This window comes from Budorcas taxicolor, chromosome 1, assembly GCF_023091745.1.
Source record: "Budorcas taxicolor isolate Tak-1 chromosome 1, Takin1.1, whole genome shotgun sequence".
Classification (NCBI taxonomy): Eukaryota; Metazoa; Chordata; class Mammalia; order Artiodactyla; family Bovidae; genus Budorcas; species Budorcas taxicolor.
Window position 1 is genome coordinate 49,291,206 of NC_068910.1, and position 13,005 is coordinate 49,304,210.

General features: G+C 45.8%; 1 protein-coding gene across 1 annotated transcript in view; it reads right to left on the minus strand.

Moving 5' to 3' along the window:
• Nucleotides 1-1,974: 1,974 nt before the first annotated feature.
• ITGA9 (integrin subunit alpha 9) overlaps nt 1,975-13,005 on the minus strand; it is a 367,242-nt gene continuing 356,211 nt past the window's right edge. Inside the window, exon 28 of the mRNA XM_052639038.1 lies at nt 1,975-2,290. Within this exon, the coding sequence (XP_052494998.1) occupies nt 2,192-2,290 (99 nt within the window). The 3' untranslated portion in view covers nt 1,975-2,191. The remainder of the gene's footprint in view (nt 2,291-13,005) is intronic.

The following is a 13,005-nucleotide window of genomic DNA, read 5'->3' on the forward strand; positions in this document are numbered from 1 at the left end:
AGAGGCTATATCCTTAACTTCCTTCTAAGACCAGCCTAGTTCATGCCCTTGACCCCCTGGCTTCTGTCTGCTCCCATGGTCACTGGGAAGGGAAGCATGATGCATTCCGTATCTTCCTGTATCAGAGTCAACAGCATAAAAAACAAAGACACCCGTGCTCCATGCCAGGTTTGCAAGCGCCTAGCACTCTCATGATTTTGCCAAAACTTTAGGTATCTTTGCAAGGACTGGCCAAGTATGTGTATAGAAAAACCTGTCTCCCCTGTGGTTGAGTTCCGTGTCTTTTCAACGACACTCACAGTCCCCTCACATGTTAGCCTCCAGTCAACAAGGCCCTAGGAGAGAGATGCCTGGTCTTGTTGCTTGTTTCGTTCGCATCTGATGCCATCTGTTTGTACCTGCAGCTTGAGCAGGCTGTGATAAGTCACTGAGGACTGTCAGACCCTGGTCTTAGACATATTTTCCTTCATACCAGATGGTTTTCCAGCAGTGGCAACAGCAGCCAGGGCTGCTGACGGTTACTGAGTGTTCACCACAGGCCAGGTGCAGTGCTCAACATGCTACCTCCACCCTCTCCTTGCCCTTTCAGAGAATCACACTGCACTCAAACCTGGACAGCACTGTGCATCTGGTAACAAACACTGTCAAACAGAGAGCTTGCATAGTGAAGGCTGTAACTCGGCCTTCAGCCCTGCAGGGGTAGGTGATGACATCAGTGCTATGCCCAGAGCCCTTTACATCATCTCTGTGTGCCTCCCAGGTTGGGGTGCAGCTCTCTTTTTGAGGACTGTTCCTGAGCTATGGGGGTTCTTTTGCTGGCATGAAGTGAAAAAATGTTTACATCTCCCCTGGGTGCAAGGCTCTGAACACTCAGCTCCCTTACCACGGGGTTGGTACAACTCTGAGGCATAAGTTACCTCCCAGAGCCCCCGCTGCAGGGTTAGGCTGAAAGCCCCCCTGCACAGGATGTGCCCTGAAATGTCTTCTTTACATGGCTTCCTCCCCTTTCCTGTCCTGCTTCCCTCATGTCTTTACTGGTGTGCCCTGGGGAAACTTCCTTCAGAAGTTACTGTGTGAAAATCCTTGTCTCAGGGTCCACTTCTTAAGAATCCCACCTAAGGTACAACTTTTTTAAAAAAGACAGGTTGAATGGTCATCTCTGGGAAGGACTCTGCAATTACCATTAGCTGGGACAGCAAGAGTGCTGGGGACAGTGGAGACCTCTGACTCAGATTTCTGTGAAAAGGCAACACATCACAGCATTCAGACACAAGTCTCTGCTTGACGGCCACTGATTTAGTCCTGGTGGTATGTGGACTCTGATGCACTTTGTCCAGGATGAGATGCCATTCTGAGGTTTACCAGATAACCAACTGGCATTGCTCCAATCTTTCATGTCTTAATCCAAGTGAAAGGAGGGTGAAATGCCTGCTCTATAAGGTGATGCAGAGCAGGCCTCAGGAATCAGGTTTTTCCATCCAAATTCCTGCTGGGAATCTTCCAATGAAAGGTACAGATGAAAAAACACTCTTGGTTCTTTAGCACATTATTTCACACTTGACTCCAGGCAACAAAGACGTGAAATGTCTTCGCGGTCAACCCCAACTGCAGTTGATATATAGCACTGCCTGCTTGATGGATTCATCACATGAGGTTTCTTCAGATGATTTCATCTGCAAGTCCTTTTTTTTAACAGCAAGTTCCATTCCAAAGTACAATAAGATCTTTTTCCTTTAACATTTGTATGAACGTATATGTAGTTCCAAGATTTCAGGCCAGATATCAGTGCTTGAGTGAACTATATAATCATTTAATAGAAATAATAAAACATCGATACAAATATAGACATAATCAGTATAAAAGGCTTATATTTATAAAAATACTTTTAGGTTAACAGTTTTCCCCTGAGGGTTGACCACACTTGTTGCATTCATAAATATCCCCCAGCTCTGCAGCTGGCTTTCCAAAGTTCGGAGTTCAACTGGAAAAGGAGGTGGTGATGGTTCCAATCAGGCGACCTGGCCGAAATGGCTGCCTCAGGTTGCCACCTGGGCTCGAGAGAATGAGGACAAGGACAGCATCGTGGGGCCTCCGAAAAATCTGGAGAAGATTCTTTCTTCCAAATATGGAAGATACAAAGATTGGGATGACAGGCGAACAATTGGGCCACGTCACGGGGAGGGGTAGCAGGTCACTGGTTTTTCTGGACCCAGTCCCAACTGTCTTCATTCTCTTTCCGGTTCTTCTCAGCTTCAATGATTTCTTTGTACCTTCTGCGAAAGAAGCCCATCTGAAAGGCAGAAAGAGGAGAGGCTGGGTTAGACATGCTGGAGAACCAACTGTTTTGGTTCCAGAGCTGCCTGGCCCGGGAGGTGGCATGATCTACTTACAGTGCCAGGAAGGCCTGGAAAACTCCTCAGACTAGGCTGATTTAGAAGTGTTACATGGAGCCACTCTTCAAAATGCATGGACTCCCTGAAGGCTTTCTTATGATAAGCTGTTTGTTCCTTGCAATGCACTTCTGGGGGAGTGTTTCCCAAACTCTGTGCTGGGGAACACTAGTTATTGAGCCATTCATAGGTAGTTTGGGAGTAAAGAGGTTCCATGGTCAAATAAATTTGGAAACAATGTATTCTTTAAGAGATTTGTAATGTACAGAAGAACAGCAAAGGGTCAAATTAACCCTTTTAGGAAAGGATTGAGAAAGTCAGGGACTTGATATTTCTCAAGCTTATTTAACTTTTGATAAATCTGTTAAATATCCTGTGAGACATTAGCCATTGTGGAACAATTTGATAAATACTGCTCTCATACAGTAGGCATTTAAAAGTGTCTTCATGTCTGCATCCTACCTTGCTGTCTTCTAGATCTTTCTCTCAAATCTGTGACCCTAATGAGCTGCTGTGCACACAGCTGGCAGTGTGTATCTCCCTAGAATTGGCAACTCCTCCTGAACCATGATGGTAGTTTCCTTAGCTTAGTTCTGAAAAGATCTTTCCTTCCAAAGTTTCTGGCTTTTCACATATGGTAAGATGGATTTCCAGTTCTCACACAGACAGTGCAGGCACTATTGCCACAGAAAAGTAACCTTTTGCAGTCCAAAGCTGACCTTTTCCCCATGCTCAGGAACACCTGGCATCTCTTGTTCTGTGCTCCCCAGAGTTAGTGGCCTCTGTTTCTGAGGTCAGACATCCTCCTGTATCTGCCTTTAAACATAACTGATGGGAGTGGGTGTACAAATACCCCAGCTCCCTCTCTCCTTGGGTGTGAAATCCTGAGGTGTGTGCTCCACATGGAAGTTGCCTGCAGTGGTAACCAGCTTGATAACATCCTTTATTAGCTTCCTTCCCTGCCCTCTCCCTCTCCTGGTCCCCCATCTGTGTTTCCTGAGATTGTCTTCCAAATAAATAACTGCCCCCAAATCCTCATTTTGATCCCCTTGAGTAGGGGAAATGAAACAGACATGCACTCTTGGCTCACTGCAGGGAGGCTGCACTGCAGGTTTTTGGTACCACACTGTCACTGGCATATAATTCTCATAGTCATATTTGAAGACCTTTGAGACGAGTAATCTCCGCAGTCTGCTGCCAATGGGGGATGTACACACCAAACTTGCCCTAAACAAATTGTTAAGCAAACCCAGGCTCGCGAGCACATCTAACTCCTCTGTGCATCTGTCCTCACACTTCCTCACCGTGAACCCAGAATCCACTGACTCACTGCATCTTCCTCCTACTCCTTGAAAGAGGCTTATGGACCAGCTGAAGATGAAGACTGTTAAGAGAGCTGCCAAGACAGCATTGGTCACCTCCACCTGCATGGCCCAGGAAGTCCTGAGAGCTCCCTTTGAGAGCAGCCGGCAAAGTGGTGCAGACTGATGGCCAGGAGGGAGTGGAAGTTTCCATAGAACAAGGGCAAGGGCCCTTGTGTTCTGAGTTTTGATCCTCAAGGTCCATTCTGCAGACAGATAATGAGTTCCCTTATGTCCCCAGCATCAGACCACATCTGTCAGAACCCCACTTCCTGACACCCTCACACATACACTTTTCTCTTCTCAAATCTCTACCACTTTCTTCCTTCTGCAAGGAAATATAGAAAGGAGGCTTGGCCTGAATGTTCTGGAGAATCAGAAAAAGACTGTTGTTGCCATCCTCTAAGCATACCCACAGGAGGCCAGCAAAGCAACCAAAGGTTTTGTGGCAATGTCTATCAAGAAGTTACTGCTTGATATCTCATTCTTGAAAGATACAGATGTGGTTAACAGAGCAAGTGTGTCATGTACACTTTCTGAACTGAGGAGAACATAATGGTAGAAAGAAGGCTGGATGTTACATCAGAGTAAGATTTTTTAGCACAGGATTCTGCCTGCAGGTAGCATGATGTTTCAGTGATCTTTACTCATTTAACTCCAAAGATGTAACATATCTCCACGGTGGCACCAATCAAGCAGAGCTTCAGCTGTCTTCTGCTCTCTTATTATCTTTCACATTTAGGATTCCTAAGGATTTGTGCTTTTTATCTCCAGAGCTTAGCATCTCACTTCTACTTAGTGCCAATGATAAATGCAAAAATGCCCTGTACCGTGGCTCTGCAACAAACACTATCAGGAGACTGAGGCTATTTTTCGCTTTCCAAATCTGCACTGTGACTTGTTTTGATGGCTGAATACAAGGGAAGTGATGCCCTGTCAGTTCCACACTTAAGCCATGCACACTCCCGCTTGCTTTCTCAGACCCCTGCCTAGCTTCCATGTGAACGAGTTTGGTCTTGCTGCTGAAAGACAAATCCACCCAGCTGAGGTCCTCCTGAACCAGACAGCACCCAATTGCCTGCAGCTGTGGGGTGTGAGCCCCACAAAGATGGGAGGACTGCCTTGTCAAGGTCAGTGTAACCCACAGAATTGTGAGCTATGTAGATGGTGGTTGCTTTTTAGCTCCTAAACTTCGGTTTGTTACACAGCAAGGGTTAACTGATACAGAATTCCATATTTTTGTCTGATTTATGAATGGATTGACACTCATGGGAAAAGTAGCAGGGGGGCAGCTGACAGGGTTCCAGATGCAAAGAGCATCACTGTGTCTGGTCCTGCTGAACAGATCTGTCTTGTTCCTCTAAAGGGGACAAAAAGTCAGCACACTTCCTCATAGCTATGTTATGCTGGCATGCGGATTTGATGCAGAGTGGAATCTAGCAAGGATTTATTAGAGTGTCTGCACTGACTCTCACAGGTGGCTCTTCTGAGTTCAAGTTTACATGTGTCATACTTGTTACCAACAAAGTGACGGCGTCATATCCTGTAGGAATTATTTTTTCTCAAGTGGAGTGCAGTCAGTATTAGTCTTGAAAACTCTGCGCCCACTGGCAGTTAACTGTAAAGCTTCTCTTAGAAACAGCCTTGCAAACTCTCCACCCCACTCCAGAGCAGCAGGGTCTCCAGAGCCCTGTTCCCAACAAAACCTGTGCGTAGTCTCTTAGATGGAAGGTTGGAGCTGCCACTGATGTTTGTCCTTCTTCTCTGGAGCCCAAAGACAATTTCTTAAAACATGGTCCACTCTCATGACTAGAGTGCTGGATAAGTAGCACAGGCCATGCACTGCATATAAGTTGTTGGGGTTACCACTCATGTCACAGATATGAGAGATGTGAAATTTATTACAACTATTTCCAGCAGATGGCAGTCAAGTGTCTTTTTCTAACAAAATCAGATTTTCTGAATTTTCTGACAGATGGAAGTAAAGCTTATGGAGGACAGGGTGCTGTTTACTCATTTGCACCAAGGTGCCATGGGCTTCCGAGGTGGCTTAGTGGATAAAGAATCTGCCTGCAATGCAGACAACGCATGCAGACACGAGTTTGATCCCTGGATTGGGAAGACCCTTTGGAGGAGGCCATGGCAACCCACTCTAGCATTCTTGCCTAGAGAATCCCACAAATGGAGAAACCTGGTGGGCTACAGTCCATAGGGCTGCAAAGAGTTGGACATGACTGAAGCGACTCAGCACGCACGCGTGCACCAAGGCACCATATAGTATAGAGCTGGATCCGTCAAACTAACGTTTCTTATGTGATCAAATGAACTCCATTTCAGAAAAAGAGATTGTCACCTTCATGCTGTTGTTTACAGCCTGATTTTGGCTTTTGGCAGACAGCCCAAAGCTTAGGCTCTGAGTTTACCAAGCCATGGCCCCCCAAACAACTGTGACATGCCAGGCCTGCCCAGTGCCATAGGACCTAGTCAGAAGGGCAGGACAGGAGAGGCAGTGCACGGGGAGCCTGGAGTTCTGATTACTGCTCATGCTGGGGCCCCAGAGCAGGTCACCTCCTGGCTCTAAGCCCCAGTGTCTCTGTCTCCGCCCAAGAGACGGACGGCATTCTCAGAACTCTTCTAGCCCTGAAACATAATGAAGGCTTTTTATGTTGGCTCCCAAGGCAAACTCAGCACTGCAGCTTGTGAAGCACACAGCTGTGTACCCAGCCCTCACACGCAGAAGGCTCAGGGCACAAAATCCTTACCCAGTATCAACTTTTCACAAAGAGTTTTCGGAAACGTTAATTTTGAATTTTTATATTAAAGTATGGATATATTATAAAGTATAAAGAAGTCTAAAACTCTTAAACACGAAGATAAATCAAGACTTTAAAGGCACTTCTCCCCTGCAGCAGGCCTACACTTTCACCCTCATTAGTGTTCATGGTTAATTTGGGGAAAATCTTGAAGAGATGCTGAACAAACTTAGATTTTCAGGGCAGGTTGAGCCCATGCTGAGGGTGCTGGGAAATGATCCATGATGAGTTAAATCAGACCCTAAGTAGCCCCTCATTCAATGCCAAGCCAGTGGAGTCTGTGTTTTCCTACACTTTTCCTGGGAACCTTCGAGGGCCTGCTTTGCACTTGAGGGGCAAAAGATTCTGTTTATAATTGATCTATCTGTAGCAGAGGAAATACTCATGGAAACCCTACAGGAAGAGAGACTCCAGCCAAACTTGGCTCTACTGGAAGCTGAGAGAGCAGGGGCTTTTCTGGCTTCTTGTCTGTGTTGCTCCAGAGGGGGCCTGTAGTACCACAGGGCGGCTCCCTCAGACCTTCTGACAGATTCATACAACTTTCTCATGCAAACTTGTATCAAAAACCTGCCAGAAAATTCCTAGGGAAACAGCCGGTTTCCCCTAGAATAGCCCTAATTAGGAAGACGCTGTGAGAGGCCTGGGGCCAAGGAAGAAGTGAGAATCACTGGGTTCTGGGGTTCCACAGCTTGCAGTATCAGGTTCCTCCTTCCCAGCCCAGTCTGGGGTGAGTGAGGAACAGCTGAACAACCCCATGGTGCTTGGTCTTTAGGGAGACCCTCCACCTACTCCTCCCTGGCCTTTGGGATGCCTCCCGGGTAGCTATTCTAAGGGCCTCAGACATACTCCTTCTTTGGACTAACTCAGGGCCTCATGTTTATCAGCCCTTTCAAGTTCCTTGACTATTTACATAGCACGTCTCTGTCTCGAGATGTCAACAGTGCAACATCAACCCAATATTTACTTCCAAACATAAATAAGTCTCCACCGAGTGTCTCTGGCACATGGTTTCAATTGAGCCAGTGCAAAGGGGGTGTATATATGTGTGTGCCTGTGCATTTTCTTTTTCTCTGCAGGAGAAGCAAGGAAGGGTTCTCTAGCCCAGCTGGAGGGAAGGTGATAACCCCCCAATGACTCCTGGAGGGGCTGCCAAACCTACACAGCCTCTGAGCCTTTTCATAGATTTCTTTTTCTAAGTGCTTCTGCTTGAGGTTTGCAGCAATGCTCTCAAGTGAAAACCAGGCACCCAAAGCCAGCTCCAGAGCAGCAGGCTCTTAGAACAGGTTCGGCTGACGGAGGGTTCGAGTTGGCCTTTCTGAAGAGGGTGGCAAACGCGCTGCATGGCCCAGCTCTACAACACCTGAGAGCAGACAAAGCTGGCAGGTCCTGGGCCTTTTGGGAAGAGGCTGGCCATGGTTTTGACCAGGCGATGGCACTGCCCTTTGCTCCAGGCCATCTCATTGGCAAAAGGCGCCAAGAGGAGGGAGGGAACGGTTCCTGGGTTGGAAGCAGAAGAGAAGGATGAAGTTTTCTTCTTCACTGAGTGGTGGCCTGTTTGTTTTGGCAAATTGTACAAGGGAGCAGGCAGAAGAGGGAGAGAAGTCTGGGGCCCTCAATGAGGCTTTTCCTCTTGAAGTAAAAACATCCCAGCATCTCTACTCTCTCACCACTTGACTCAAAGGCTGGCTTGATGAGCTGAAGGCACTCCTTAAAGGTGCAAGTCCCATACACCATCTGAACAATAATGAAACTTCCTCCTATAAACAGGCCTTTATGACTGTCTTGAAGAGGCCCCAGGGCCAGGCCATTTCAAAACCAATCAGGAGCCAAAGGAAAGGAGAGGGGACTCATTTGAATTTTTCTCCCTTAAAAGAGTTTCCTATTTCAAAGTTTTCTTCCTGCATGGTGGTTTGGCAGGCTACTGTAATCCTTGCACAGAAAGTTTAAATTATGGCTCCCAATGTCTGCTAACAGCCTGGCTCTGGGAAAGCTGATTAGGATCCATTTCAGATTGAAGAAGGATCTGGTTAGCTGGGGGGCCCTCATTGTGGATTTTGTGTCAAAGCCAGGATCTGCCGCTGCGGAGCAGGAGAGAGTGCCTGACATGCCAGCAGCCGGCCTTCTGTAAGGCCCAGAGGCAGAGAAGGGGGCAAGCACGAGGCAAGGAGCCTGGAGTTCAGCTCTGGAGAAGGCATTTGCTGACCCTACAAGGGGCTTCTGTTTAAGACAAACAGGCGATGATGGGCATGTTGGTGGCACCATGGTGACCCGTAGGCGGAGCCAAGAGCTGGTGGCAAAGGCTCCTTACCTGGCCCAGAGCTGCGCATGCTGGGCTCACTCACCATCTCTGGTCACTTAATTGCTTTTCCCAGACTCTTCAAGATAGAGAGAGGGCTCTGTTACTTATTACCTCTGTCATTTCATCCTGAGTTGGCTACCTAGCGAGGATCCAGTACTGTTTGCTGAGTGAAGGCACTGGCCAGCTCCCAAGTATAGGGCATGCTGACCTGTAGGCTTGTGTGGCATAAAAAGTCCATCCACACTGGGCCAGCTGTCTTGTTCACTTCCAGTACCAAGTCACTATCTGCATACATTTTGGGGAACAATATTTGGGGCTCATGAACTCAAGGCACTGGCAAGCAACCATATGCAGCAGTGTCAGGAGCTACAGCAAAGGGAACTTTAAGAGACGTCCCTTGAGCAGGGGAAGAGGACTTGAATATTGCTCACTTGCCTTTAAAGGTCCTAGTGAAGTGTTTCCTGGTTCACAGTGGCAACTAGGTGACTTTCCCCTTGAAAGGACTGGAGGTGATATGTGAAATATGGTAATAAGCCAGAATCATTTAGCCCTCCCATCTAACTCAAATATTAGGTCCATTAATCAAGAGATTTCTGGATGGTCAATGTAATATTAGACCTCTATACACAATGAATTTTTCTTAGGTTATAAACATAGAAATCCAAGTTGATAAGAGATCTCTAGTTGACTCAAAGGGATAGAGAATAGATTTCTTGTTGCCAAGGGGAAGAAGATGGGGGAGGGAAGGACTGAGAGTTTGGGATTAGTAGATGTAAACTATTATACAGAGGATGGATAAACAACAAGGTCCTACTGTATATCACAGGGAACTATATTCAAGATCCTGTGATAAACCATAATGGAAAAGAATATGAAAAAAGTACATATATACATAAATAAATGAATCACTTTACCATATGGCAGAAATGCAAATTGTAAGTCACTGTAAATGATTGTAAACATTGTAAATTAGCTGCACTTCAAGAAAATAAATTTTAAAAAAGAGGTCTGTAGCTGAAGTTTTAGGAATATATTTCAGTTTCAGTTCAGTCGCTCAGTCATGTCTGACTCTTTGCATCCCCATGAAACGCAGCACACCAGGCCTCCCTGTCCATCACCAACTCCTGGAGTCCACCCAAACCCTTGTCCATTATGTCGGTGATGCTATCCAACCATCTCATCCCCTATCGTCCCCTTCTCCTCCTGCCCTCAATCTTTCCCAGCATCAGGGTCTTTTCCAAAGAGTCAGCTCTCAGCATTAGGTGGCCAGAGTATTGGAGTTTCAGCTTCAACATCAGTCCCTCCAATGAACACCCAGGACTGATCTCCTTTAGGATGGAATGGTTGGATCTCCCTGCAGTCCAAGGGACTCTCAAGAGTCTTCTCCAACACCACAGTTCAAAAGCATCAATTCTTTGGCGCTCAGGTTTTTTTATAGTCCAACTCTCACATTCATACATGACTACCGGAAACACCATAGCTTTGACTAGATGGACCTTTGTCGGCAAAGTAATGGCTCTGCTTTTTAATATGCTGTCTAGGATGGTCATAACTTTCCTTCCAAGGAGCAAGCATCTTTTAATTTCATGGTTGCAATCACAATCCACAGTGATTCTGGAGCCCAGAAAAATAAAGTCATCCACTGTTTCCCCATCTATTTGCCATGAATTGATGGGATTGGATGCGATGATCTTAGTCTTCTGAACGTTGAGCTTTAAGCCAACTTTTTCACTCTCCTCTTTCATTTTCATCACGAGGTTCTTTAGTTCTTCTTCACCTTCTGCCATAAGGGTGGTGTTATCTGCATATCTGAGGTTATTGATATTTTTCTCGGCAATCTTGATTCCAGCTTGTGTTTCATCCAGCCCAGAGTTTCTCATGATGTACTCTGCATGTAAGTTAAATAAGCAGGGTGACAATATACAGCCTTGATGTACTCCTTCTCCTATTTGGAACCAGTCTGTTGTTCCATGTCCAGTTCTAACTGCTGCTTCCTGACCTGCATACAGGTTTCTCGAGAGACAGCTCAGGGGGTCTGGTATTCCCATCTCTTGAAAAATTTTCCACAGTTTATTGTGATCGACACAGTCAAAGGCTTTGGCATAGTCAATAAAGCAGAAATAGATGTTTTTCTGGAACTCTCTTGCTTTTTCCATGATCCAGCAGATGTTGACAATTTGATCTCTGGTTCCTCTGCCTTTTCTAAAACCAGCTTGAACATCTGGAAGTTCACGATTCACGTATTGCTGAAGCCTGGCTTGGAGAATTTTGAGCATTACTTTACTAGCATGTGAGATGAGTGCAATTGTGCAGTAGTTTGAGCATTCTTCGGCATTGCCTTTTTTTGGGATTGGAATGAAAACTGACCTTTTCCAGTCCTGTGGCCACTGCTGAGTTTTCCAAATTTGCTGGCATATTGAGTGCAGCACTTTCACAGCATCATCTTTTAGGATTTGAATTAGCTCAATTAAATTCCATCACCTCCACTAGCTTTGTTCGTAGTGATGCTTCTTCCTAAGGCCCACCTGACTTCACATTCCAGGATGTCCGGCTCCAGGTGAGTGTGAGTGATCACACCATCATGATTATCTGGGTCATGACGATCTTTATTGTATAGTTCTTCTGTGTATTCTTGCCACCTCTTCTTAATATCTTCTGCTTCTGTTAGGTCCATACCATTTCTGTCCTTTATCGAGCCCATCTTTGCATGAAATGTTCTCTTGGTATCTCTAATTTTCTTGAAGACATCTCTAGTCTTTCCCATTCTGTTCTTTTCCTCTATTTCTTTGCATTGATTGCTGAGGAAGGCTTTCTTATCTCTCCTTGCTATTCTTGGGAACTCTGCATTTAGATGCTTACATTTTTCCTTTTCTCTTCACTTCTCTTCTTTTCACAGCTATTTGTAAGGCTTCCTTGGACAGCCATTTTGCTTTTTTGCATTTCTTTTTCTTGGGGATGGTCTTGCTCCCTGTCTCCTATACAATGTCACGAACCTCCATCCATCAGGCACTCTTATCAGGTCTAGTCCCTTAAATCTATTTCTCACTTCCACTGTATAATCATAAGGGATTTGATTTAGGTCAGACCTGAATGGTCTAGTGGTTTTCCCTACTTTCTTCAATTTAAGTCTGAATTTGGCAGTAAGGAGTTCATGATCTGAGTCACAGTCAGCTCCTGGTCTTGTTTTTGCTGACTGTATGGAGCTTCTCCATCTTTGGCTGCAAAGGATATAATCAATCTGATTTCGGTGTTGACCATCTGGTGATGTCCATGTGTAGAGTCTTCTCTTGTGTTGTTGGAAGAGGGTGTTTGCTATGACCAGTGCGTTCTCTTGGCAGAACTCTGTTAGCCTTTGCCCTGCTTCATTATATAGGTCTTCACAATAATCCTACATTTCATTTGCCCTTGTCAGTGTCCTATAAAGTCATTACATTTAGTTAGTCCTTTAAGAGAAAAATATTTTTCTTAAAGAACTCCCTCTGTCAAGCTCCTTACTGCACTGTCACTTTGCCTAAACAGACAACTCACTCTGAATGGCAAGTGTGTTTATGAACCTTGCACCAAGCTTTACTTTTTTTTCCTTCTAAGGAGTACAATCACAATTTTATCTATGACACCGGAAGAGAAATGAGGTTTCATCTACTTTAAAACAACAAAACTTCCAGTTAGGTGAATTGTCCTTTGTCATAGTGAGTTTTAAAGAAAAGATTAAGGTTTTACCCATTTTTCGGAACAGCATGCATATGATAGACAAAAGATACCACTAACCCTTTGCTGCTTTCCCCCTTGGGAGGCAGGGTCTATTTCCTGTCCCTTGACTCTAGGGTGGCATGTGACTGCTTTGACAGAGTACAGTAGGATGATGCCTTCCCAGTTCTGGGCCAGCCTTTCAGAGAACTGGCAGCTATCACTATGCTCTCCCAGAGCAGAGCCACCACGTAAAATGTCAGCACAGTCTGCTGGAAGGGCCACATGGGGAGGCCCTGAGTCTACATGGGGAGGGAAGGGGCCTGGTGGAGTCCAGTCTCCCAGCCATCTCTATGGTGACTGTGCTTACCCCCATCCTATCCCCAGATCTCTCTCCTCTCTGCATGGACTATCCATCTGTCCTACCCTGCCTGGAAAACTCAAACCGAATCCAA